The sequence below is a fragment of the Panicum virgatum genome, chromosome 5K, assembly GCF_016808335.1.
Source record: "Panicum virgatum strain AP13 chromosome 5K, P.virgatum_v5, whole genome shotgun sequence".
NCBI classification, from domain to species: domain Eukaryota; kingdom Viridiplantae; phylum Streptophyta; class Magnoliopsida; order Poales; family Poaceae; genus Panicum; species Panicum virgatum.
In genome coordinates, this window is record NC_053140.1 from 19,124,325 (window position 1) to 19,151,122 (window position 26,798).

At 49.0% G+C, this 26,798-nt stretch overlaps 2 protein-coding genes across 2 annotated transcripts; both read left to right on the forward strand.

The window, feature by feature from the left end:
• The first annotated feature begins 3,161 nt into the window (after positions 1 to 3,161).
• Positions 3,162 to 17,059, forward strand: LOC120706830 (dihydrolipoyl dehydrogenase 1, chloroplastic-like). Its single transcript, XM_039991559.1, has 15 exons — positions 3,162 to 3,331; positions 4,427 to 4,573; positions 5,062 to 5,196; positions 5,732 to 5,849; positions 13,499 to 13,623; positions 14,546 to 14,671; positions 14,754 to 14,834; positions 15,286 to 15,348; positions 15,430 to 15,504; positions 15,616 to 15,694; positions 15,784 to 15,884; positions 16,058 to 16,171; positions 16,322 to 16,435; positions 16,533 to 16,604; positions 16,703 to 17,059. The coding sequence occupies exons 1-12, from the start codon at positions 3,164 to 3,166 to the stop codon at positions 16,121 to 16,123; spliced, it is 1,284 nt and encodes a 427-aa protein (XP_039847493.1). The 5' UTR covers positions 3,162 to 3,163; the 3' UTR covers positions 16,124 to 16,171; positions 16,322 to 16,435; positions 16,533 to 16,604; positions 16,703 to 17,059.
• A 2,411-nt stretch (positions 17,060 to 19,470) lies between these two features.
• On the forward strand, positions 19,471 to 22,284 carry LOC120706831 (GTP-binding protein SAR1A). Its single transcript, XM_039991560.1, has 3 exons — positions 19,471 to 19,854; positions 19,981 to 20,112; positions 21,635 to 22,284. The coding sequence occupies exons 1-3, from the start codon at positions 19,726 to 19,728 to the stop codon at positions 21,953 to 21,955; spliced, it is 582 nt and encodes a 193-aa protein (XP_039847494.1). The 5' UTR covers positions 19,471 to 19,725; the 3' UTR covers positions 21,956 to 22,284.
• Positions 22,285 to 26,798: the final 4,514 nt, after the last annotated feature.

Here is a 26,798-nt window from a genome sequence, read left to right on the forward strand (position 1 = left end):
AATTTTACAATCTGGACCCGTCCTTGGATTGAGTAATCACACTTTTGCAAATCCCCCCTCCCACCTCTCTACGTCCCTCCCCTCAGATGTTGATCTGATGGCCCAGATTGAAATTTCCATAGTTTGCATGGAGAGGTTGGTTTGCACCTGATATGTTCCCTTTTAACTGATACATAGAATGTAGATAAAATTTACACTAAAATCGAGACAAATAATAGCAAAAAAGATATAGAGAGAGAAATACTAGTCAAATTCAAAATAATTGTGACATCCATAATAAAAGACCATATGAAAAGAAAATGCCTAAAAATGAGATATAGAAACAAAATGAAAACATACTTTTATTGTTTTCGATATCCTATCCAGCACCGCCTTCGATATTCTAACCTCTAACAACAATCATGTATTAATATTGTGTTTGATAGGTCATCTAGCAGTAATTTTTCAGGATCGCACTTGATCACTTTTTTTTATTAAGAAGGAAGGTTATCTAGCTATAATGTAAGATTGTCGCAAGATGCATTCTAGAAATGCTGACGAAGGTGATGATTGCATCCGCAAAGAAGCTCTTCACCGAGTCTTTTTGTTCTAAGCAAAATGAAATGGGAAAGTTGAGATGGAAATTTTCAATGCAAAGGAAGAAAAAACATAAAAAAGATCATACGCTCGCAAGTAAAACAAACATAATAATGTAAAATATAATATTGAAGAGGATATGATATGATCCAATCCATTAATCTAATATAGTCAGTTACTAATCTTACATTGAATATATTTTGGAGAAACTACATGCATTGATCTCAAATGCAGTGAAACACTAGAAAGGTAGGAAAAAGATATATGCACAAAAAAGTACAAATAAATTTGACCTTGAGCTTCTGCCATTGAATTTAGCTAGGTAATTTTGAAGCTCAAATTAATTTATAACAAATTGATATTAGAGTAGCGTGTCATAATGCTTTCTCATAATCATAGTACTTAGGTGTTTTTTGTGGCCTATGTGTTTTTATTTTGTCAAGAAACGTAGCAGTGCTATTTTGGATCAATTTTATACATTAATATTGATCAAATAAATTTTTAATATAACTTATTGTTTGCATCGCTTTATCTTATTTCTTCATGACTTTCATCTATTGACGAGGATAAATCGCAATGACTGTAAGGGCAGCTTTAGTGTTTGAGATAGAAGGTAGTACTAAGATGAAACCATATCACATGTGCTAGCTTAGCAAAATTTGATCCAACGTTTTGTACCTTTGCACGTCCAATTGTAGGATTCACCAAATATCATTTCCTCTCTCCTCACCACTCACACCTCCTGCACATGTCTATGCAACCACATACTATTTCTTTATTCAGGACACCGGGTGCTCAAGTAAGCCACAGGTGCTTGAAGGTGCTAGCCTAGCACCTGTGCTCCAATGTATTGCACCAGTGAATCTTTTTCTCTCTCTCATCTCTAGCACTACATAGCACACACATTGCAGCTGCCCTAAAGAAGGAAGAAGACGCCAGGATTTATTTATTATCCTATTAGGACTCCTACCTTGTAATCGACTAGTAATTCATCCCTTAGAATATATAAAGGAGGGTAGTGGTACGTAAATCGTCAAAACCATCTCAAACTTAAACTAGGCAAAACACGAACAATCTCACGCAATACAAAATCATCAAACATAATATAGAGTATTACACTTTTTGGCGGCCTAAACATGCTTAAAACATGTGTTTATGTGCACTGTTGAGTTCTTGATCTCGACGACACTCTGCCTACGAATCGACTACATTGGGATATCCTTCAATAGGTTGACAATAAAAATATCGACACCTACCATTGCTCCTATTATGAACTAATAATTCTTGTAGCTCTTTTACTTCCTGCACCACATCAACCTTCTACCGCATCCTCCTCACTAAGTACCAAGTGTTCTCTTATATATCAATTGCCAACCGGTCATTATTATTGATTATCTTTTATTTAAATTAATTCTAAACTTAAATTTAAAGGTTTTCTCACATCCTCTTAACCTGTCTGAACTCTCAAAATCCTTACAAAACTTTGAATAAATTGTAGTCGCTTCTTAAACTTGTTAAGAGTATCATTTAGACCAACTCGATTTGAAATGCATATTCAAATTGTTTCCTAGATATATTATTTATAAAAGAATTTCTAAAATACCTCATATAATTATTAATGTTGCATATCTGTATGGAGATATCATATCGATAAAATCAAACTTATAGAGATACTTTCAATGCTTGGGCCTAGATAGCATATTTAACGAGTTTATTAATTTTATTGTTTTTATTATTAGACTTATGATGCTAGAAGATATTTCATGATAGGTTTAAAGATTGCCAAAGCATTTTACTCGAAAACTAGTATTACAGAAGAGCTTATGCATAAGACTCCAACTCGACCAAGGTGGAGAATAAAGGGAGAGATAGTCATTGTGTTCGCTTCGATAAGTCAACAGTGTTTTTCTCTCACACCAAATCAGCACCAGCCACCAGACAGCCAGCAATATTTTTTTCTCACAACAAATCAACACCAGTCACCAGCCATAGAGAGATGAACGGAGTGAGTATAGCAAGTAGCAAGATAGAAAAAGAAGAAAACATTATATATATATATATAAATGAAAATTACGAGATACCCGTTCCAAATAGAAACATTTCCCGGCTGACTGCCTACCTGGCACTGGCAGTCTGGCACCTGTGCATCATCGAAACCATCATCATTCCCTTTCCCTGCTTCGAATCCTCCGCCCGTCGCCAAAACCCACGCTCCCCCCACCCTCGCCGTCGCCGCCTCCGCCTGCTCACCTCGCCTCCTCTTAAACGTCTCGGCCCCACCGCCTCTCGCGCTAGCTCCCGCACCCAGGCCCAACGCGATCCGGCCGGCCGCCGGGCTCCGCTTCTGCGGCCTCCGGCGCGAGGCCCTCGGGCTCCGCTCGGCCCGCTCCTCGCCGCGGGTGGTGGCCGCCAGGCGGAGCGTGGCGGCTGCGGCGACGGCGGGGAATGGCGCGGCCGGGAGCGGCGGCTTCGACTACGACCTCGTGATCATCGGAGCCGGCGTAGGCGGCCACGGCGCCGCCCTCCACGCCGTCGAGAAGGTCAGTTACGCTCACGCTGCGCTGCAGGTCTTGCTGGGGGGCGTGTAATGCATGGTGGGCGCGGTTGCCGCTGTGGTCGTGATCCGGTCCAACGCAGATCGAGAGATGGTGGCGCCGACTCTCGAAGCTTGCTTGTAGTTTGTGTCCAAGTTCAGGCTAAGGAATGTACTGTGGCTGCTATGCTCATACTAAGACTTGGAATCTGTCTTAGTAAGGTAAGAGCTGTAGGCCTGCTCAAATTCAACCGGAGTGGCTTGGTGCTAGAGTTAGTTCCTTGGGAAATCTCTCTGAATCGTTAGTTTTGGGTGGTTCTATAATTTGATCGTTTCAAGAAGATCTTTCAGTAGTTTAGATACAATGCTGTAGTAATTAACATTGGCCTTTGTAGAAATAGTGAGAAGAGAATGTAGAATCATGCAGTTGCAAGGATGCCCCGCTGAACTTGGGACATCTCGTGCTTAGTATTTGCTCGAGTTTGAACTTTTCTCAATGACTAAGTATTTGTGACAATGGGCATATTATTGTTAAGACATTTTTACTTGCTCTATAAGTATTTGTGACAATGGGCATATTATTGTTAAGACATTTTTACTTGCTCTATGCCTCTACATGCCCAGAGATCTAATTTCACCGGAAATTATTATTGGATTTATGTTGGTATTTTAGTACTCACTAATTGGAGCTAGTGGATTGGCAAAGCCTTTTGTGTATATACTGCTAATTGCTAAAGTGTGATGGGAATTTCTCTTCTTTTTCTTACAATGCATCATTTGCTATATTGCTTACATTGTGTTTATATTACTTTCTCCAGTCAGACAAAATAAATAGCAAGAGTAGTCTTTGTGTCTGGCTCCCACTTGAGTTGGTTCTTTGTAGTTACTCTCTGATGATCTGGCATTGGCTTTAAGAAGTGACAAAGTTTGGCTATCTTTTTGGCATTGTGCTGTTACTGCCACCAGAGCATTGAGTTTGCTTTGAATATATAGGGAACTGTTCTGTAGTAGTATTACTTCTGCTTTCTTCAGAAAGCAGTATTGCTTTGCTAGATCTGATGACTGCAGCAAGAAGTCTTGACATATGTATTTTCCCAATAATAACTAACTGTCTGGATGGCAGTAGGTGCATATAATCTATCAAACGTGTCTGTATCTTTTGGAGTTATCCTATGAATGAATTTCATGATTGGTACGAAATTCCAAGTTACTCAAAGGGCACAGACTGGTTTATGGACATTGAGCTCTATTTATTCTGCCAGCAATTGATAACTTCACATATTTCAAGAAGTGTTGCTGATGATTTGGCTCTTGCAGGGTTTGAAAACTGCGATAATTGAGGGAGATGTCGTGGGTGGGACTTGTGTGAACAGAGGTTGTGTTCCATCAAAGGCTCTCCTTGCTGTAAGTGGTAGGATGCGGGAACTTCAAGATGAACATCACATGAAGTCACTGGGCCTGCAGGTGATACTGTCGTAATGGAACTAGTCATTGTGATGTATCAACAATGGTTTACAAACTGCATTGAACCTCAATAAATAGTCGTGTTGAATCTGTGCTGTACTAATTGTTTTACTATCAGGCGTTGGCACATCAATTTGATCAACCAATTAACAAGGCCTTGGTAGATTCTTTTCTTATCTTAGCTTAAAAATGGGAATACATTTAATGGACCATCGTACCATAGTAACTGCAGTTTGTAGATAATCTAAGTCGAGCTCTGTTTACTTGGACTTATTTTGTTCATCTTTGGTTCTTTTTAACACATTATGACACCCTGTCTTTGCTCCAAGCATATGCTGGCCTATACTCTGCATTTTATTTTGAAAATAAAAATCAGCCCAGAATTTACCTTTTCTCTTAGACCATTAACTATGATTTCTACCTTTTTTTTTCTGGAATCATGTTATTCTTCTCCTGACCCTGCTAATCATTTGCCATGCTTGTAACAGGTCTCCTCACCAGGATATGACAGACAGGGTGTTGCTGACCATGCAAATAATCTTGCCTCTAAAATACGCAGCAACTTGACTAATTCAATGAAAGCTCTGGGTGTGGATATACTGACTGGTATTGGTACAATTGTGGTAGGTCATCTCTACATTTTCCTTTTTCTTTTGTCAGATACTTTTCTATCTAATGTTGTGTTGGTTGCAAGTAAGTAGTGTTTGCCATCATCTGGTCTGGTCCGTATGTAAACTTCACTTTCACTTGCTATTCTTAGCAATCAAGGAATCACAGTTGGCTAAATCGTGGGGTCTTTCCCGAATTTTCAAAAAACTTGTATATGGTTTAGCATTCCAATGACTAAAATTGGTGAACTTATGTTGCATCTGAGCTACTTGAGGAGTCGTTAGTATGAGTCGATTGCATCTGGGCTACTTAAGGAGTTGAACACAGTAGTTATCATATCAGCCTATAGGAGTACAATGTACATCTTCCTGTATTGGAACACTGAGTCAAATATGCTCAATCTGAAAACATGTATATTCAGCTATATAAGATGTCATGTATAAACATTGGATTGAGCTATGCCTGCTGTGTGCTGTATAGTTTTTTATTTAAATGTCATAGAATATCATTTGTAGTGATTAAAAATGTTACTGTTTCTGATGTCTGTAGGGGAAGCAAAAAGTGAGATATGAAAAAGCTGGTTTTCCAGACAATGAAATCACTGCTAGAAACATCATAATTGCCACCGGATCTGTTCCTTTTGTCCCCAAGGGCATTGAAATAGATGGTAATTGCTGTTTTCTCTGGAACTTCATGTCACCAATACAATTGACCTAGTGAAATGAGAAACATACTGTACAAACCTATCATGCTTTGTGTTGGTGTATATATGAGCCCATGTATAGAGGCCCATCTATAGGATCTATATATCCCACCCTTCTAGGGTTTGGAGGAATACAAGGCAATTATTCTCTCCAATATGGTATCATTAGCCTAGCATCTCTCTCCTCCCTCTCCTCCAACCGCCGCCGCCGCCGCCGCCATGGTCGGCCGGCCACCGGCGCCGCCCCTCCCTTCCCTCTCCTCCTTCCCTTCCCTCTCCTCCTTCCCTTCCCTCTCTTCCTTTCCCGGCAGCAGCTCTTCTGCTCCTGCGTCGCTTGCGTGGATCCCGGGCGTCGCCACCTCCTCTGCTCTGGTTGCCGCCGCCCAGGGCGCAGGGGGCGCGGGCGGATCCGGCACGCCGCGCGCCGCCCCCGCTCCCGGCGCGGGGAGCGCTGCTGCCGCCACTCCTGCGTCGCCTGCATGGATACCGGGCGCCGCCACCTTCTCTGCTCTGGTTGCCGCCGCCCAGGGCGCAGGGAGTGCGGGCGGATCCAGCGGGCTGCGCGCCGCCCCTGCTCCCGGCGCGGGGAGCGCTGCTGCCACCGCCGCGATTGCCGCCGCCTGGACTGCTCCTCGTGCGCCCCCCTGCTGCGCCGCCCTCCAGCAGCCGTCCGGCGCCCCTGCAGCCGCGAGTGCCGCAGGTCCTTCCCCCGCCGCCTGGAGCAGTGCAACCTCGCGCACGGCCGCCCCTGCTGCGCCGCCCTCCAGCAGCAGGGCGCGCCGCCCGGAGCCCCTGCAGCCGCGAGCGCTGCGCGCGCCGCGGGCACCCCCGCCCCGCCGCCGCGCCCCCAGTGCCGCCGCCCTCCTGCCCACCGCGAGCCCGCTCACCCACAGCACGACCTGGCTCGGGGGCGCTGCGAATGCCGCGGGCGCCGAGGGCCCCGCCGCCGCCCAGTCCGCCGCCGCTGCCGCCGCCCTCCGCGGCGGCGGCCGCCGCCCTCCGACAGGTGTCGCCGCGGACAAGCAGCCCCTTCCCGCCGTCGTCGCCCTTACCGCGCCGGCCGCGGCCGCGTTCGCATGGCCTGGGCTCGGGATGCCCCCCGCGGATGCGCCGTATGCCGCCGCCGCCCTCCGTGGGCAGCAGGCCGACGCCTCGGCCCTCCTCGCCGCCAAGTCCGAGTTTTCGGCGGCTCAGGAGCGGGTCCGTGCGGCGGCCCTCGCTTGGGAGCACGAGCGCTCCGCGGCCGACACTCTCACTTGTCGGGTCACCGAGGCGGAACACTACCTCCTTGTCTCCTCCGGCAAGCAGCCTGTCGTCTTCTTCCCCGAGCACGGCACTTCGTCCTATCACCAGACTCCGCTCTCTGGATCTGGACCCCGGATCGACCCACCCGATCCCCTCCCCCTCCTTGGTGCTCCTCTCACCGGCCAGACCGGGGGTGGGGGAGGCCGCGGGCGTCGTCGGCATAGTGGTGCTGACGGCGCTACTCCGGCTCCGGGTTGTGTTGGTGGAGGCCGTCGGGGCACTCCGGACCCGACTCCGGCTCCCACTCCTGCTCCTGCCCCTGGAGGTTCGCCCTGGCCATCCTTCAGCGCCCCATGGTCCGGGCACATCCCGCTGTGGCCGTTTCAGGGTCAGGGGGGCCTCGTCCTCAGCCCCAGCCGGCGGCCATGTTCACCGGTGCTGCTCCCATGTTCGCGCCGTTCTGGACCCCGCCCGCTCAGCCCAGCTAGCAGCCGACCTAGCCTGGGGGGTGGGATCAGGCCGCACTGGCGCAGTCCTTCAGCGCCATGGGACGGACGCCGCCGGTCAGCACCGAGTGAATCGCCGACTCGGGTGCCACTTTCCACACCACCCTTGATGCCGGTATCCTCTCTTCTGTCCGACCCCCACACCCCTTTTGTCCTTCTTCCATCATGGTTGGTCATGGGTCTTGCCTTCCTGTCACCGCCGTCGGTTTTGCTCATGGTTCTTTTCGTCTTTCCAATGTCCTTGTTTCTCCTCGGATGGTTCATAATCTTCTTTTCATTCGTCAGTTTACAGCTGACAACTCTTGTTCCATCGAGTTTGACTCTTCTGGCCTCACTGTCAAGGATTCGGCCTCCTGGCGTCCGCTCCTCCGGTGTGACAGCATGGGGCTCCTTTACACCCTTCGTCTTCCGTCTTCTGCTGCACCACTCTCGCCTTCTTCGTCTGCCGCTTTTGCCGCGACGCCGTCTTCCACCACCTGGCACCGCCGTCTTGGTCACCCTGGCCGCGACGTTCTAGCTCAGCTCAGTCGTAGTACCGATGTTCCTGGTACTAGGGCTCCTACTGAGCACCTCTGCCATGCGTGTCAGCTTGGTCATCATGTTCGGCTTCCTTTTTCCTCTTCTTCTTCGCATGCGACGCATGCCTTCGATCTGGTTCACTGTGACCTGTGGACCTCTCCTGTTCTCAGCCTCTCTGGCTACAAATACTATCTGGTGGTTGTCAATGATTTCTCACACTACTCTTGGACTTTCCCTTTGCGCGCCAAGTCTGAGACCTTCCCCACCCTCCTCCACTTCTTTGCCTAGGTGTCCACTCAGTTCGGCCTCACCATTAAGGTCGTCCAGTATGACAACGGGCGTGAGTTCGACAACTCCACCTCCCGTTCTTTCTTCCTCTCTCGGGGTGTTCAGCTGCGTATGTCTTGTCCGTATACCTCTCCTCAGAACGGCAAGGCTGAGCGGATGATTCGCATGACGAACGACGTCGTGCGCACTCTTCTGATCCAGGCCTCTCTGCCCCCGCGCTTCTGGGCCGAGGGCCTCCACACCGCCACCTACTTGATTAACCGCCTTCCGTCCACTGCTTCTCCTGCTCCCACTCCACACCACGCTCTCTTCGGTACCCCTCCTCGCTACGACCACCTTCGGGTCTTCGGGTGTGCGTGTTACCCGACCTCCGCCACTGCTCCTCACAAGCTGGCGCCCCGCTCGATTCGTTGTGTGTTTCTTGGGTACTCTCCTGACCACAAGGGGTATCGATGCTTTGACCTCACCTCTCGCCGCGTCCTGATCTCCCGACATGTCGTGTTTGACGAGTCGGATTTCTCCTACTCCACCTCCTCCACACCTTCTCCTGACCCCGAGTTGGCGTCCCTGTTTCCGACTGATCCGGTGGTTCAGCCACCGTTACCTGTCTGCCCTTTCCCTGCAGGTTTTCCCGGTGCACCGGCACCGCTTTCGGTGACCCCTGCTGCGGCACGCGTGGCCCCGGTGCCCATTGTCGCGCCACGTGCGGCCCCGGTGCTTGCAGTTGCGCCACGCGCGGCCCCCGGACCTTCTGTCGTGCCGTGCGCGGCCCCGGGGTCCCCTGCTACGCCACACGCGGCCCCGGTGCCTCTCCCTGCACCTGCACGGTACGCTCAGCCGGTGCAGGTGTACCAGCGTCGTTCGGCGCCGGCACCGGTGCCGCCGTGGTACGCTCAGCCGGTGCAGGTGTACCGGCGTCGTTCGGTGCCGACACCGGCGCCGCCTCTGGCTCCGGAGGCTCCTGTGACGCCTACATCGGAGCCGCCGCCGCCTCCGCCGCCTCGCTCTCGAGTCGAGCCGGCGGTGTACCACCCGCCAGTCGTCCATCGGGATCCTCGACATATCCATTCCATGGTGACTCGGCGGATGGTGTCTCAGGCTGCGACTCTCTCCGCCACCGAAGGAGAGCCGCGGGTCTCTCAGGTACCCTCCTCTGTCCGCGACGCCTTGGCGGATCCTCACTGGCGTCGCGCGATGGAAGAGGAGTACGCGGCTCGTCTTGCTAACCAGATGTGGGATCTCGTGCCGCGTCCATCTGATGGCAATGTGGTCACCGGCAAGTGACGGTACACAGGAGCGCTACAAGGCTCGCTGGGTTCTCCGGGGTTTCACCCAGCGGCCGGGTGTGGACTATGATGAGACCTTCAGTCCAGTGGTGAAGCCTGCTATTGTGCGCACGGTCCTCTCGCTTGCACTCTCTCGCTCTTGGCCTGTGCACCAGCTCGATGTGAAGAATGCGTTTCTTCATGGCATTCTGTCAGAGACAGTCTACTGCTCTCGGCCCGCGGGATTTGTGGACTCCAGTCGTCCGGATATGGTCTGCCGGCTCAACAAGTCTCTCTATGGTCTGAAGCAGGCTTCTCGGGCTTGGTATTCTCAGTTCGCCACGTTTTTGCTGACTTTGGGATTCACCGAGGCCAAGGCTGACACTTCTCTGTTCATCTACCACCGTGGGGATGAGACTGCCTATCTGCTTGTCGGTGTCCCGACCCTGGGGGCCGGATCCCAACTAGTAAATGCTGTGTGTTTACTCGTCCCAGATGATGATGTAAGAGACAACACAGTAACACACGGTTTATCCTGGTTCCGGCCGCGGGGCCGTGCGTCCAGCAAAGAATGTGTGCGAGGGCACTGTATTATCTTGCACCCGGAGTGCTTGTAGTAGGGGGTACAAGCAAGGCGAGAGAGGGAGGAAGGCTCCCAAGTCTCTGCTAGAAGAGGGCTTGAACGTGGCGAATAGGGATGCCGGAGTGTAAGTGATGATGGATCTCGTCTGGAAGCGTCCCGTCTAGATGAAGCCCGCCTCCTCCTTTTATAGTCACAAGGAGGGGCGGCGTGCATGAGTAGGGGAGCGTGGAAGTCGTCGTTTTCCCCCGAATCGCGGGGGTACAGTGGTCGGATACTGTAGAAAGTACACTGTGGGGGCATGGTGACCAGCGAAGCGGTCGTCCTGGATATCGTCCTTCGCCCCGCGAAGATCGCGCCGGCGTCCTGCCAGTCCTTGCGGGCGGTGTGGTCGTCGCTGTTGGAGGTACGGTCTTCCATATGTGGCGCGGTGGCGTCCGGTGGGCCCCGCAGGTCAAAGTCTTGCGTGCACCAGCGGGGGTGGGGCACGCGGCGGTCCTGAACCCCCTGGACGGAGTGCAGGCGCGCGCACCAGGAAGTCTGGGAGACACGTGGAGGTCCCGGACCCCTGGAGGGGGGTCCGGGACTCCGGCTGCGGGTGATGGACTTCCCTCCTCGAGGGGCCCGTGGCGACACCGGACCCCCTCCCGAGCAGGAGGCGGGCCCGGGGCCATGCGTATGATGAGGTAGAGTCCGGACGGCCGGAGTTGGCAGAATAGTGACGGGAACTGTGCTGAGCGCGTCGTGTCCCGCGTCGCAGGTTCCATAGTACCGCCACAGCGTCCGGGATGGCGGAGCAGTGACCGGAGGTGATGGATGGGACTCCTGTCACAGCTACTGTGGGAATGGCGTCCCGACGCCGCCTGTCCTGAGCACTGTGGAAGAGCGATGGGCATTCAATGCCTCCGTACGGCGAGCGGTTGGGCGGCGGGGCCGTTCGTCCCTTGTGCTGAAGGGTGGCCTCAAGCGAGGCGGAGATGACTTACCCGCTCGAGGGTAGATTCGCTACCCTCGAGCGAGGCGGAGATGCGTTGCGCGGTCGAGGGTCCCGAGGGGAGCCCTCGAGCGAGGCGGAGATGAGTGACCCGCTCAAGGGTGGGCTCGCTACCCTCGAGCGAGGCGGAGGTGCAGGGCGCAGTCGAGGGGTCTCGACGGGGACCCTCGAGCGAGGCGGATATCGTCCCGCGGGTTCGAGGGGGATGCGAATGGGCCGCACGCTGGGCTTCTTTGAGTCCTTTCCTTTCTTCCAGATTTGGAAGGAGTCCGTGGGCCTTCGTGGGCTCAGTCGCTTAACATGTGTTTGCGTTTTTAAAGCGGTCTGAGTACCCCAATTAGGGTGTCCCTAATTGTGGTACCCGACACTGCTGCTCTATATTGATGATATTGTGCTCACCGCCTCCGGTCAGCAGTTGCTTGAGCACATTATCTACTCTCTGCAGCAGGAGTTTGTTATGAAGGATCTTGGTCAGCTCCACCACTTCTTGGGCGTCACTGTTGAGTCTCGCCCGTCTAGCCTTCTCCTTCACCAGCGGCGGTACGCACTCGATATTCTGGAGCGGGCTGGGATGACTGATTGCAAGCCCTGCTCTACTCCTGTCGGCACTCAGGCGAAGCTGTCTGCTGATCTGGGTGCTCCTGTGGCTGATCCTACTACCTACCGGAGTCTAGTCGGTGCCTTGCAGTACCTTACCTTCACCAGGCCGGACCTCACCTACGCTGTTCAGCAGGTCTGTCTCCATGTGCATGATCCCCGGGAGTCACACCTTGCTGCCCTGAAGCGTCTCCTCCGCTACGTCCGTGGCACTGTGGATCTCGGCCTGGTGCTTCACCGCTCGTCCTCTGCTGAGCTGGTGATCTACACCGACGCTGACTGGGCTGGCTGCCCGGACACTCGTCGCTCCACTTCCGGCTACGCCGTCTTCCTAGGCGGCAACCTGGTCTCCTGGTCGTCCAACCGGCAGCCGGTTGTCTCGCGCTCCAGTGCCGAGGCGGAGTACCGGGCTGTCGCTAACGGCGTGGCGGAGGCGTCCTGGCTACGACAGCTCTTGTCGGAGCTCCACAGCCCGCTCGCCAAGAGCACGCTCGTCTACTGCGACAACGTCAGCGCCGTGTATCTCTCCACCAACCCCGTCCAGTATCAGCGGACGAAGCATGTGGAGATCGACCTACACTTCGTGCGCGACAGGATCGCCGTCGGCGATGTTCGGGTACTCCATGTCCCGACTACCTCTCAGTTTGCCGACATCTTCACCAAGAGACTACCCTCCTCGACCTTCTCGGAGTTTCGCTCCAGCCTCAACGTAGCAGGTGGCTAGTTGTGGCTGCGGGGGTATTTGCCCTTTGTACTCTCTTCTTGTCCAGTCTTGAACACCGCTGCACCGGTTGTTCAGACTGCCGGGGGGTGTTGGCTTTTTTGTTGTCCATTCTTGAACACCACTGTGCCAGTAGTTCAGACTGCGGGGGGTGTTGGTGTATATGTGAGCCCATGTATAGAGGCCCATCTAGAGGCCCATGTATAGAATCTATACATCCCACCCTTCTAGGGTTTGGAGGAATACAAGGCAATTATTCTCTCCAATACTTGGGATAGTATGTGATCCACATTCCGTTTTGTTTTAGTGTAAGTAACACTGAAGTGCATCTAGACATGCACACTGCCACTACTATTATTATAATTTTTTTTACCCTTTAGCTCATTCAAAGTAATTTGCTGCAAGGAGTGTTGGACATCACACATTTAAGCCACCTTCTTTGTTTAAGATATTAGCATATAACTGTCTCCTATTTAATTAACTTTGCATTGTAGTCCATTCATTTACCATTATCACAGGATAGTGTGTATTAAGCTAGTTGTAGAAATGTAAAAGTCGATCCTAGACGATCCCTGTTAATGAGTAGAGATGAAAACAGGAACTACCTTTTGCTGTTTTTGGATAGTTATATGAATGTTGGGTAGTCTTTTCTTTGTTATCTATCCTTTCAATCAATGTACCAAGGGACCTGGTAATAACTGCATAAGAAATCAGATCTATCTACCTGCTGTTGTTTTAACTGTATCTTGGATCTGGAAGATAGTTTAGTGTTGAAGCACAAGTGTACCTTGAAATTTCAACGCTTCATATATATGTTGTATACTGTAGCTAAAATGAATTATTGGTCATTCCTATTACATTGTACATTCTTTAAAAGCTTCGCCATGGTTTTATGCAGGTAAAACTGTATTCACTAGTGATCATGCACTAAAACTTGAGTCAGTCCCCGACTGGATAGCTATTGTTGGAAGTGGTTACATTGGACTTGAATTCAGTGATGTATACACGGCTCTGGGAAGTGAGGTATATGATCAATCATTCAACGCATCATTTGCCTAAATACATGCTAGGAAGAGTTAGTTGTGGCAGTTAGTTTAGCAAATATTCCTTTACCATCTATCATGGAAACATGGTCTCATGCAGTGTAAGAAAGTAAAAAAAAAACCATGCACATGAATAGTGTATTCGGAGGGCATTTGAAGTTGTTGCATTATTTGCTTATTTCTTTCTCAGTTTAACCACCAACACACTTACCTTTTATTTCTGTTTTGTTGGTTCATTATATTGACGTAATAGTGTACATTCTATGCATTATATACATATTGACCTAAGCGCCCTTGTATGTTGCAGTACTTTATTTTTCTTGCAGAATGTGCCATAACAGGCCTGCTTGATATTTTTTATGTTGAGCTAAAATGATTTAAAATTCCATTCTTGAGATGACATCATCTTGATATTGTTGGCCTAAGGAATTCTCTATAACAAAAAACCTGCTTTGTATTTCTGATGTTACCTTAAATGATTTACAACTTCATCTCAAGATAACGTGGTCATGATATCAGTACATACACCATTCTTCATACATCTCTCAGTATTGGTGCTCATGAGCCATCAATCGCAACCCCCCCCCCCCCCCCCCCCCCCCCCCCCCCCCAACACACACACCCCTTTCGCTCTGGTATATTTGTGTGTGTCCTTCTAAATGCTGATGGTTTCATGGTTGGCCACGTGGGCCTATTTCAAAACCATTTAGTGGAATGGATCTTCTCTACTTTACATACGAACTGGGTTGCAATGTTAAGATCCAATGTTTGGTGATTAATTTGATACACAGAATCACAAGTGAGGATGAACCTGAAAACCGCATTATGCTTTGATGTGCAATTGAACTTTTCTTTTATCAGATGAAGTTTCATCTATAGTCATACAAATTTTGATCGATCAGGTTACTTTTGTTGAAGCTCTTGATCAATTAATGCCTGGGTTTGATCCTGAGATTGGGAAATTGGCGCAGAGGATTCTTATTAATCCTCGTAAAATTGATTATCACACTGGTGTTTTTGCGAGCAAGGTAAAGCTAACCTCAAAAGGTTTTTAATGACGTCTTCCAACATGGTTGTATAATTTATCCCTCGAAGTATTCATGCCTCTAGATTACCCCAGCAAAGGATGGTAAACCTGTTCTAATTGAGTTGATTGATGCTAAGACAAAAGAACACAAGGAGACACTTGAGGTAATGGATTATTCCCTTTTCCCTTTAGTTCTTACTTTAGGTAGTTTCTACAAATATTTGGGGGTACTTGCATCATTATGTTCTCTTGAGCTGAATGGCTTACACTGGAAGATAGCTGTGTATTTTATGCCGCTACAATAAATTAACATTGCCAACCTAGTTATAACTATTCTATATACATGCTATTATGAATTATCCAAACTGATATGCTAAAGTAAATGTCAGGATAGTGTGGGCAGTATGTAGTAGTTTGATGCTTGTAATGTCAGATATTGGCATTCTGGTGGTGCTTTTAATATGACATAATCAGGCATTTCAAAAATTGCTTATATCAGTGGACCTTCAATTATTACAAATTACAGTCATGCTTTACTCAAATAAACAGTATTTCTGCTTGTTTCATACATGATATATATATTTTTATCTTGAAACTGGGAATTTCTATCCACAGGTGGATGCCACACTTATAGCTACTGGAAGGGCACCCTTCACCAAAGGACTTGGCTTGGAAAATGTAAGTACATGGGAAAGGTTGCCATCATAATTTTGATATTTTTAATTATGGTAGTATCTAAATGATGCCCCTGTTGTGCAGATCAATGTTATTACACAACGTGGTTTTGTTCCTGTTGATGAACGGATGCAAGTTATGGATGCAGATGGCAATGTGGTATGCTAAATATATCATGTGTCACTGTTACAATTTTCTTCCTTTGCAACAATTATAACACTAGAGCGTGTTTCATTCACTTTTGCATCATAAACATCGATTGGTATCTAGGTTCCTAATTTGTATTGCATTGGAGATGCCAATGGTAAGCTTATGCTTGCTCATGCAGCCAGTGCACAAGGAATCTCAGGTAAATATTATGTTCACCTTTTACTTTTATGCATGCTCTTCTACCGATCACTATAGTTGTTTTATGAACAAGTGTTCATCTGGATGTAGTTGTGGAGCAAATCAGTGGGAGAGACAACATCCTAAATCACCTAAGCATCCCAGCTGCCTGTTTCACTCATCCTGAGATCAGCATGGTTGGGTTGACAGAGGTAAGTCAGGCATCTTTCTCCAATCTTAAATATCCTCTGCTCAACATAGTGAGAATCAGTGTGGTAAATTTAATCTGACTAGGTCACTTTTCGTAAATTCACTACCTTTATCAACTCTTCGTTTTTTTGGTAGCAAAATGATTCTCCAATCAAATTTTCTCGTGCTTTTGCAGCCACAAGCTAGGGAGCAGGCTGACAAGGAAGGATTTGAAGTAAGTGTTGTAAAGACCAGTTTTTAGGCTAACACAAAGGCTCTGGCGGAGAATGAAGGAGATGAACTTGCTAAAGTAATACAGGACTACTTTCTGACCCTGCTGCATTCTAGATACAACAGAGACTTGCAGTGGATACAAACACCAGACTGTTATGCTAAGGACTCTTCATGGGTCCTGTAACCTCTAGCTTTGAATTGACGAAATTTACTCTTTTTGCCTCAGATGATTTATCGTCCTGACACCGGAGAAATTCTTGGAGTTCACATTTTGAGGTTGCATGCTGCAGACCTCATCCACGAGGCATCAAATGCCATTGCCCTTGGAACTCGTGTGCAAGTGAGTTTGATATGGACTTTGTTAGTTTTGTAGCATTTGTGCTGTCTGCATAATGATAAAAAGCTTGAATTTTCACATAACCGTTTGAACCCTGCAGGACATCAAGTTTGCCGTTCATGCACACCCAACCTTGTCGGAGGTTCTGGATGAGCTCTTCAAGGCTGCCAAGGTACATGTGCCTATTTACCCTTGTTGTACTATGCATATAATTCATTGTACTGAAACTATAAGGAAACTTCATGTCTTGCTCTTTTTTCCCTTCAACAGGTTAATGCTGGTGTTTCGCATTCTGTAAATGAGCCAGTTGCGGCGTAGAGAGAAACAAGAGTGGGAAAGAAACCATCTGCAACATCCCAACTCCAGTTATACGTCCTTAGTAACTCCAGTTATATATCCTTAGTGCTAGATGTATCTTGTACTCGTATAAAACTGATTTTTGTAGCCATTCGCGGGGCATTTTCGTTAGGGACTAGTACGGACACTTCCTATTTATTGAGGGAAAGGGAGATCCATTTGTCCTCCCTATGTATTTTTTTTTAAAGAAGTCATCCCTATGTATGAGAGAACTCCAAATTTTGCAGCCCTTCGTAAAGAGTAAATGTGTGATGCCTTTACTTTGTCGAACTATCTTGTCTGAACTTGGGATCGCTTGATATACGGCATGTTTGGGGGAGTATTAGGCCTGTTTGGATACATTCTAGCTTCAGCTATCCAGTTAATTTTTTGTAGCTAGGTGGAGGCAACTAAGTTAATAGTGTTGGAGAGTTTTCAGCTGTGATTAGCAGTTTCCTAGAGCTAAAATGAGTTTGATAGCGATATCACGGAAGCCTCCTCCAGCTTCAGACTTGGTCTTTGGGAAGATGCCTGCCAAACTTTTTTCTAAATTAAAATTTGATAACATGTTTCTTATATAAAATCTTCAAAACAAGACTACACTTGAGTCATAATTTTAAAATATTATTTTAAATTATGAATCTTGATTTTTTTTTAAAGATGGAATATTTTTATTTGTAGTGGGTCAAGCTGCCGAAGTTTGAACCCTCGATGCCCATTCCTAGAGCAGTTAATTCTCTCTCTTTGGCATGGTAGTTCCGCCGAGCTGCGGCCGCCGGCAAGCTCGAGCTCCGCCGAGCCGGTGTGGGCGGGGAGTAGGGGCGCGGCGCCGTGGGGAGCACGGGTACGGTGCCGGCGGCCGTCCTCCCTCGCCGCACTGGTCCCTCCGCCCTCCTCCCTCGCCACGTGGCTTGCTCGCGGCGCGGCGGTCGGCACGCGGCAGGGGGCCTGCACCCTCCCTTGGCGGCCATGGCGCGCGGCAGGGCAGGGCCCCTGGCGCGTGGCCCGGCAGGGCAGGGCGGCCGGCGCACGGCATGGAGGGGTTGGAGCGCGCCGAGCCGAGCAGCGGCGGGCCGAGCACGCCGCGGTGGAGCGGCCTTGCTCCAGGCGCGCGGGGGCAGGCGCTGGGCGTGCCGGCGGCGAGCCGGGCCGAGCGGCGGATCTGGGCCGCGGCGAGCACAGGGCGGTGGCATGGAGGCAGCAGGGCGACCTCCCTCCCCACCGGCGCCCCCTCCTCCTCCCTCCTCCCTCGCCATGCGGAGAGGTAGGGCGCGGCGGCGGTGTCGAGGCCGTCGCCGCACCAGGGCTCGCCGGCGCTCCCCCTCCCCCGGCGGCAGGCCTCGCAGTGGCCCTCGCGCGTGGCGGGGGGCACGTCCCCGACGGCGGGCCTCGCCGGCGGACCTCGCTGCGCCGCAACGGCGGGGCAACAGCGGGCCGTTGCTGCAGCGGCGGGGCAACGGCAACGGCGAGAGCAGGCGCGAAGCCCATGGCGGCCGGCGAGCGGCCCGGCCTCCCTCGCCTCCCATGGCCGGCCGGCGCGGCGGACCGGGGCGGCCGGCGCACGGCCCGCAAGACTCCTCCACGCCGCGCCGCCTTCCCCATGTCTCCTCCCTCCTCCGTCCTCTCCCTCTCTCCGACACGGATCCGGTGCGGACGGCGGCGGATCGGGGCCGGACAACGGCGAACGAGCTCGAGCTCGGCGGTGAGCCCCTCCTCCTCCCTCGACGCGGGGCAGCTCGCCGGCCTGGAGCTTTGCCGAGCCGAGGTCGACCGAGCGGGTGGGACGGCGCAGGGCCTCGAGCTCCCCTTCCCTTCTCTCTCTCCGTCCATGGTGGCGGCAGGCTGCGGAGGTCGGGCACGGCGGCGGGTGGGATGCCGCGCACCCATACGGGCCCCGCGCTGCGTCAGCCGATACAGACGCTCGCACACCCGCGCTGGGAGTAGCGTGCGAAGGCCGACGCTGCTTTTTCTCTGTAAAATCGCTCTGTAAACAGGGTAGCGCACGGCTTACAGTAGCTGCTGCGGACAGCCTAAGGACTCGCACATTGCGACCCAAGACACGTCGTCACGCCGGGGCGCCGGGGCCCTTCCCTATTGTAAATGCCGCACAAAATTTCTGCATGTGGTTAGAAAAAGGGTTCCTGGTCTCACCAGCGTATGATCTGACGTGTTACTACAATCATGCTAATAAGCAACTTGGTGCGCGTAAAAGATTTAACTTTGAATAAAATCGCAAAAAAAAAATAACTTTTAATAATACAGTCTGATATGGTCAATAATAAAAATATCTGATTACAAAGAGTTGAAAAAAAAATTGAATACAGTCCGATACGATGGGATGTGATCTATAATGAAATATTGATGGAAAAGGTTGAAATTTAAAATATGAGCATCTATGTGGAGCCTGGCTATTACATTTCAGGTGCCTGGTTATCCAGATCATCCGTCTATCCGATGCTGTTGGTTGCCTACTCCACCGTCGGATTCCCGACTGTTTTGCTGCCTCAACCGGGTGACGCACGCGGCATGACCTCGAGACACATTCCAGAAGGTCAGACAGCGTGGTATATCACTACCGGCTCCGCACCCTCAGAATCCCCTGTTTCTTTGCTGCGGGGAGGGAGGAGCCAGCCGATCGGAATTAGGCGGGGGCGGGGCCCACATGCAGCACCCACCAGTTAATTGCCTTGCCTTAATGACCCTTTCCTTCCTTCCCCAACGCCAAAGCTAGCTAGCGAGCCATACAAGGGGAAGGGGGCAACAACACCAACGCACACAAAGAGACAGAGGGAGATTCAGATCCACACATCCGCGTCCTCCTCGGTTTCCTCTCCCACCACCACCACCACCAACCCCCAGATCCCGGCCATCCCCCGCCAGCCGCCCTCTCCGGGGAGGCGCGAGCGAGGCACGGGCGTAGAGGGGCGGGAGGCGCGGCGGGCGCCGAGGGGGGCGAGATGTTCCTGTGGGACTGGTTCTACGGGGTGCTGGCCTCGCTCGGCCTCTGGCAGAAGGAGGCCAAGATCCTCTTCCTCGGCCTCGACAACGCCGGCAAGACCACGCTGCTCCACATGCTCAAGGACGAGGTGCGCCGCCCGCCGCTCAGCCCCCAGATCTGACCCGCCGCCGGTCGGTTGGTCGGATCCTGCCCATTTCGCGGCTTCCCACCCGCCCCCCCTCTGATCCGTGCCTCGTCTCTCGATCGTCTGCAGCGGTTGGTGCAGCACCAGCCGACGCAGCACCCCACGTCGGAGGAGCTCAGCATCGGCAAGATCAAGTTCAAGGCCTTCGACCTCGGCGGCCACCAGATCGCGCGCCGCGTCTGGAAGGACTACTACGCCAAGGTCGGCCTCGGATCCTTCCTTTCCTCTATATACGTGTCGTGTGGTCGGGCCAGATCCGTGTGCCTTTGCGTGATGTGCTCGTCACTTTGGGCGCTTGGTTGAAAACAACGTTTGTTTCGATCCGTGCGAGGTTAGGAAAGATTACTCTTTCCCTTTTCTGGCGATGTTGATGGGGCGCCGGAAATGGGCGACTTGACGAAATTGAGTTTTGGTTTAGTAATTCTGATGAATCCACTAGTTCTATACGGATGTGATTCATATGCATCGGCCGTTGCCATATCGAATTTCGTGGGCCAGCTGTGGTTGATGGAGTATGTTTGGACATAGAAGTTTGATATCCTTGTTTGTGTTGTGGGTTGATCTGCATATAGAGATAAAGGTGAGGGTACTAAAGAAGAGCTAATGTTTAGAAGATCATTTGTGGAAAGGTGCATGCTATTGTGTATTGTACACATTACTATTGTGGGAGGTGACTGCATCAACTATAGCTTTTTTAATAAACATAATACTGATACACATAATACATTGTGTATGTACCGATATGTCTTTCAATAACTTTTCTTTGGGGGCATGGGTGTTCTTTGACATTTATAGTTTGCGTTCTTTAGACATAAACATTTGCTTGTATGGCACACAACTTCCTTCACTTTTTGTTACTGTGACTTAAAAGGTTTTCGACGAAGTAAATATTCTACTCTTCATTTTCAACTGTTTTTTAGCGAAAGTGCACCTTGGACCTTTAGCCAATTGGTGGTGGTGGCTAACTAGCCATTCTGGAATGCATTAGCATATACCTTTGCTTTGAGCCGGTAATTTGTCATCTTGCTCTATCTTATAATAGTACTACATCTGTTGTTATTTTGTGTTTATTTGCAATGGTGTATGGTGAAAGCCAAGAAGGCTCACAGGTAGCCCAGGAGCTGACACACTCGGAGAACACACACGTACACGGTGGTTTTGGTTCTGCAATTGCGTGCTGTATTTTCTGACTTCTCTCCTATCTGTACACAGCTGTATGTACGCTTCAAAATAGCTTGGGTCAATAAGCTAATAACCACAGCCATTACTACTTCGATTTGGCTTCGCACTAACTAGCAGCTGGAAATCTGCTACTAAAGACTGCACCTAGACACTATGAACCTGGACAGATTCATGCATGCAATGGTTTATTGCTAACATATGGTCACGCCTCATTTTACTGTAAAGGGACACCCAAATTTTGTTTGCATGGTTCATCCTCGCAAGCTCGCCAAATCATAACACAAACACATTCCCTTTTAAATTGAATGTTGGGCTAAATGTGTTTTGGTACATAGCTTTGGGTACAGGCTGATGTTATCATATATTTTTTGTATATCTTTGTTTTAATGTACTGTCCTTATTCCTCGTACTAAAATAGGTGAAACTGTAATTATCTGCAGTCAGTTGTTATTAGCTAATTCATTCACTTGGGTTTATACTTGTCTTCCATCTGGAGTAGCTATTCATATGTTTACCTGATTTTTTTTTCATATCACAACAGGTTGATGCTGTAGTATACCTGGTAGATGCATATGATAAGGAGCGATTTGCTGAATCAAAGAAGGAACTTGATGCTCTCCTGTCTGATGATTCATTGGCCAATGTTCCATTTCTCATCCTTGGCAACAAGATTGATATCCCATATGCTGCCTCTGAAGAGGAGCTGCGGTATCACCTAGGCCTTAGCAACTTCACAACCGGGAAGGGGAAGGTCAACCTTGGTGACTCTAATGTCCGTCCTCTTGAAGTTTTCATGTGCAGTGTTGTCCGCAAGATGGGCTATGGAGACGGATTCAAGTGGGTCTCCCAGTACATCAAGTAGGGTGCTTGCCAAGGCATGCTCAGCCCAGCTATTTTTTGCCTTGTCATTTGTTTTGGTTGGTTGTTCGTCACGACAATGATGATCATCACGACGGTATCGAGGAGGGTATGAAGAGGAAAACAGTGCTTAACATTGGGGAACATGTTGAATCTTTAGCCCCAAAACAGTTTGTTATGTCAAACTCCTGAAATTCTTTTGCTTTTCCATAGGACGTTTACTAAGGACTTAGTGGCGATGGATTATAAGATTATTGGTTTCTTAAATTATGTCTTTTATTCATGGATTACAGCTCAAGGGTTGCCGGTACAATTTCAATGCTGTGTTACTTAGTCTGATGATTTTTCCCCTTAGCCCTGGTGCTGAGAGTCACATCCTTTCTCAAGAAAATGATAGCGCAACACATTTTCTGCAGTACAATCGTGTGCGCGTGATAAAAGGAATGGGTAAAAATGAGATGGCTCGGTTCAGAATTTGGAGTTCCATTTCGACTGGACTATGTCTATGCGATTACAAGGAGGTCGTATTTCCCAAGTCAGGTGCCTCCTTTTAGTTCATCTTGTGCTGTGAAGGAGCTAGGTTTAAGCTCGTTTTCCCACGGGAACTGAAGCATTTCCTACGGAGTTCTTGCAGAACTAGTGTAAAATTTGTGTTCTACAATTATACTTCATACATTTGGATTTTGATAGTGAGTTTCAAATTTTTATTTTGGTCGTGATTCATCATTGATATAACTCCCTACCCTACATGGAATGGAACTTGGAGGAGAACGACGAGGTTGTGGGCAAAAGTCTGCAAATGTTCATGCAAAAAATGTTTCAAAAATATTTTTGCTGGAGGTCACCTTATTTGCCTCGATTATTTTTGCTTGTGGTCATTGATCATCTTGGCGCGTGTGAAGAGTATGGGCGGCTGTCCCTTTGTGATTGTCAAAAGATGAAAGGAAAAAGTCTATTTTACTCCCCTTATTCACTTTGTCTGCTTAACCTCTGAACAAACTAAACTTTAGGCTCAATTTACTTCCGCAAACTATTTCGATTGACGATCAAATCTACCCTTATCGAGATTTTTCTTTTTCATTTCTCCGCGTACAAGTGGAATGATTTCAAATTTTGCTATTTAACTTGTAATATGATGCCCTATGCTAGAAAAATATATTATGATTTTTTATGAATAATTTCCATGCCAAATTGTATCTCTGTGATTATTTTCGTGTTAAATACTTTCAACCTGTGAAAATAAACATGAAAAATTATTAATGTATTTTTTTAACATAGGACATCATGTTCTCTGTCCACTCAAAAAAATTTAAACTTAAAATTCAATTTGTACAGAGAGAAACAAAAAAGATAAATATCATTAGAGTGTAGATTGGATTAATTGAAATTGACGGGCGAGTAAATTAAGCCTAAATTTTGTTCATGAGGTTAAGCGGACAAAATAAAATGGTGAAGAGAGTAAAATAGACTTTTTTAAAAGGAAAACAAGCTCTTGCACGTGCGAACACCTAATCTCCTTGCTCTATATATTACTTGCAGATTCGTGGGCTGACACAGCACGCCAACAATTTGTCTACTGTTTCTCTCGTCCTTTGGAGAGATACTCTCTCATGTCGATCGGGCTGGCTTCCAATTTTCCCTTTTTCTCTTATGATTTTTGTTTTACAAATCATTATTCGCTCATGCTAAAAAATAGACCCACGAAGAGGTCCATTTCAGAAATTCCAAAGCAAAAATGCATGATATCCTTTAGTCCCGCATTGTTAGTTTAAGTTGGTGCATGCCAAATAAATAGAAGAGTTCTCCTTGTGTTTGAACACACAGCAAAAAGGGAAGAGTGAAGCTGGTTCATACAACATGTATTCGCGTGACTTGTGACACCAGCCAATGCTAAAATTCTGAGTTAAATGAGCTATATTAATCTGAGTTAATTGGGTGATTACTATTATCATTAAATGGTGTTTTTATAGCCCAAACGGTCAGCTGTGAGCAGCCATCTCGCCTATGAGAAACCTGGAAACGTCGAGGAAACACACACGCAAACATCCACATCCTCCTCTCTTTTTTCTACTGGTTAGCTGTGCTGTGATACTGAGTTGCTTGTTCTCGCCGGCTCTTCTCCTTGGCGTGCACTGAGGAGAAAGGTGAGCGGTATCTTTGGGCCGTTGCCGTCGTGAAGCCTGCACGAGGTACGACAATAAGATTTTTGGGTAGCGCAACTGCACGACCGCTCGAGGCCAATCGACTACGTTTTGCACTGCTATAATCTGCACTGCACCGTTTCTTCACGAGGACGGAGCGCTAATCTGTAAGTGTAATGAAATTTTACATGAGCTTGATTCAACTCGTTTTGCTCTGTCATCTATTCAATCTGTTTGAGTAGCATTATTGTTTGTATTTTGCCTCAAATTGAATCTGGTCTTTTGAAACACATATTTCCAACAGCTCCCCTTGTTAGCTAGTATAAGAGAGTGTACTAGACGCTTGCTTTAAGCTTAGTAACCATGTATGGGCGACACGCACGTCCTATATATCTTATAACTGGCACAAAGGTGTGCGGACAGCTGCCAATAATTTAATTCACAACAATTCATTATAATCACGTCATATTGTATTCAAGCCAAATTTTTAATTGGTTGTCATGTCTTTTTTTCACAAATTTATTTACACTGGCAGATATAATATATTGTTGTTCCATTTACAAAAAGGTTTCCCTTGGCATTATTAGAAAGAAAAAAAATTACAAACTCAACCCGGATAAGTCTGCCCACCATGGCCAGAAGTTAGTCTCCTCCATATCCATCTTCAGCACTACCTGCCATGCTGCGTCGCCGACCCTTTCTTTTGAAATTAAGAAATTTCTTTCACATGAACCTGCAAAAATCTGTAATAACCCGTGGCCGCAATTCACATCACGACGTGAGATCAAACAAGGGTAGAGATCCAGATAGCGGAGGAAAGGCGGAGGTCACCTTCCTCAATTCGATTTCTCCAGTTCAGAATCCAAAGCTAGTCAAGTTCTTCATGATACAGGGCACGGGCTTTATTCCCCCGGCCAGACTCTGCCACGCAGGGCCCACCACACACGCGACTCACGCTCCCGCGCTAACACACTACGTATCCGCCACATGAAGACGCCTTCACGCCGATGCAGTCGTGACATCTCCCCCCGCACGATCACTTGCTTACCCCAAGCAAGAGCAGTCGGAAAAGTCTGCTTGACGACGTAGTAGTCCTCCCAGGTAGCCGAAGAAGCTGGCAATGTCCTCCACTTGATGAGCACCTGAGGAATTGCTATACCTCCTTTCTGAACCAAACGACGGTCCAAAATTTGCTCAGGAACGACGTTGGCGGCGTCCAATTGAACCTGTTCAAAGCAAATCAGAATACACTGGAGTATGATCAGCCACAAATGACTTGAGCTGCGAAACGTGAAAGACTGGGTGAATTTGAGTATGGTCAGGCAGTTCCAGGCGATATGCCACTGCCCCAATCTTCTCGAGGATTTTGTATGGACCAAAATATTTCAGTGCCAACTTTGGAAAGGGCCGATTCACCAGGGACGACTGTGCATACGGTTGTAACTTGAGTAGAACTGAATCTCCCACCTGAAAGGTGATTTCCTGACGCTTCTTATCTGCATGAAGTTTCATCCTGTTTTGGGCCTTCAACAGATGTTCTTTCAGCAGTGCGAGCTGTCTTTCGCGATCCTCCATAAACTCTGAAACTATTGGGTGAGTGTTATGTGGAACTGCAGGAGATATTGTTGTCGGTCAAAACCCACCGGCGAGTAGCGACAGTCAACACGAAGAGCCGGGAGGTCGCCGGGGCGCTGGCAGGCACTGCTCCCTCGTCAACGGCCCGCAATCCTGGCACACGCCGCGGCTTTCTAAGACGCAGGGCGTGCCACCTGACCTATACCTGATCAGAAAGGTGCGGACGTGCTTGCAACGATTTGCCTGCATACACAAACACGTGTAAACATTAGTCCGAGCCGTGGTCGGCTCCCCGGGATGACTCTTGCATCGGCTTAATATTGCACTGACCTGGCCCACACTCAGAACTCCTGGGGCCGAGGGCTCATCACTCGACCCCGTAGTGTACTTCGCTAGCCATGCCTGCTTCTCCGCATCTGTCCCTGAAGCTCCCGTATTCGCCAGCTGTCCCACGCGCGTTGGGTTAATGTTATCAGGTATGTACACACACGTGTAGCCGTGCGGGATATCCTTAGGAGGCTCGCTCAGGAACTGGCCTTCTCCAGGGTCACCGCCGATCTTGTAGACGACGTAGATCGGCGAACCTTGCGGTCCTGGGGCCGTGAGCGAGTACGATACTGGTGGCCTAGAGTGGAGCAAGGCTTCTCCCCTGTGACCCCCTAGGATTGGTCCTGATGGGGAGTACTGGTTCTTGATCACCTCCTGGACGACACGATGTGCCACACGCTCGAGCTCATTCACCAGGCTTTCTGAGTGCCGATGAAGCGTGTGAGCCACCATGTAGTTCATCTCCTGGCGCAGGGCTCTGGTGCGCTCCTCTGATGGTACGGACATGTCAACGTTGTCGAGAGCGCCTTCGGGTGAGAACCCCTTCCACCTGATGCCGTGGTTGCGGGTCCTCTCGAAAGAGCCGATGAGATCGGCTTCGAACTGAGCTTTGACCTCATCATATTTTTGCTTGTGTTCTGGAATCAGCTCTTGATACGTGACAGGTTTGATGACCGACGGAATGTGTGCTTGGTCCTGAGGTCCTGTCATCTCTCCGGCGGACGTTGTTGCTGATGAGGGTCCCACCGGGCGTGCCAGAATGTGTTGTCGGTCAAAACCCACCGGCGAGTAGCGACAGGCAAC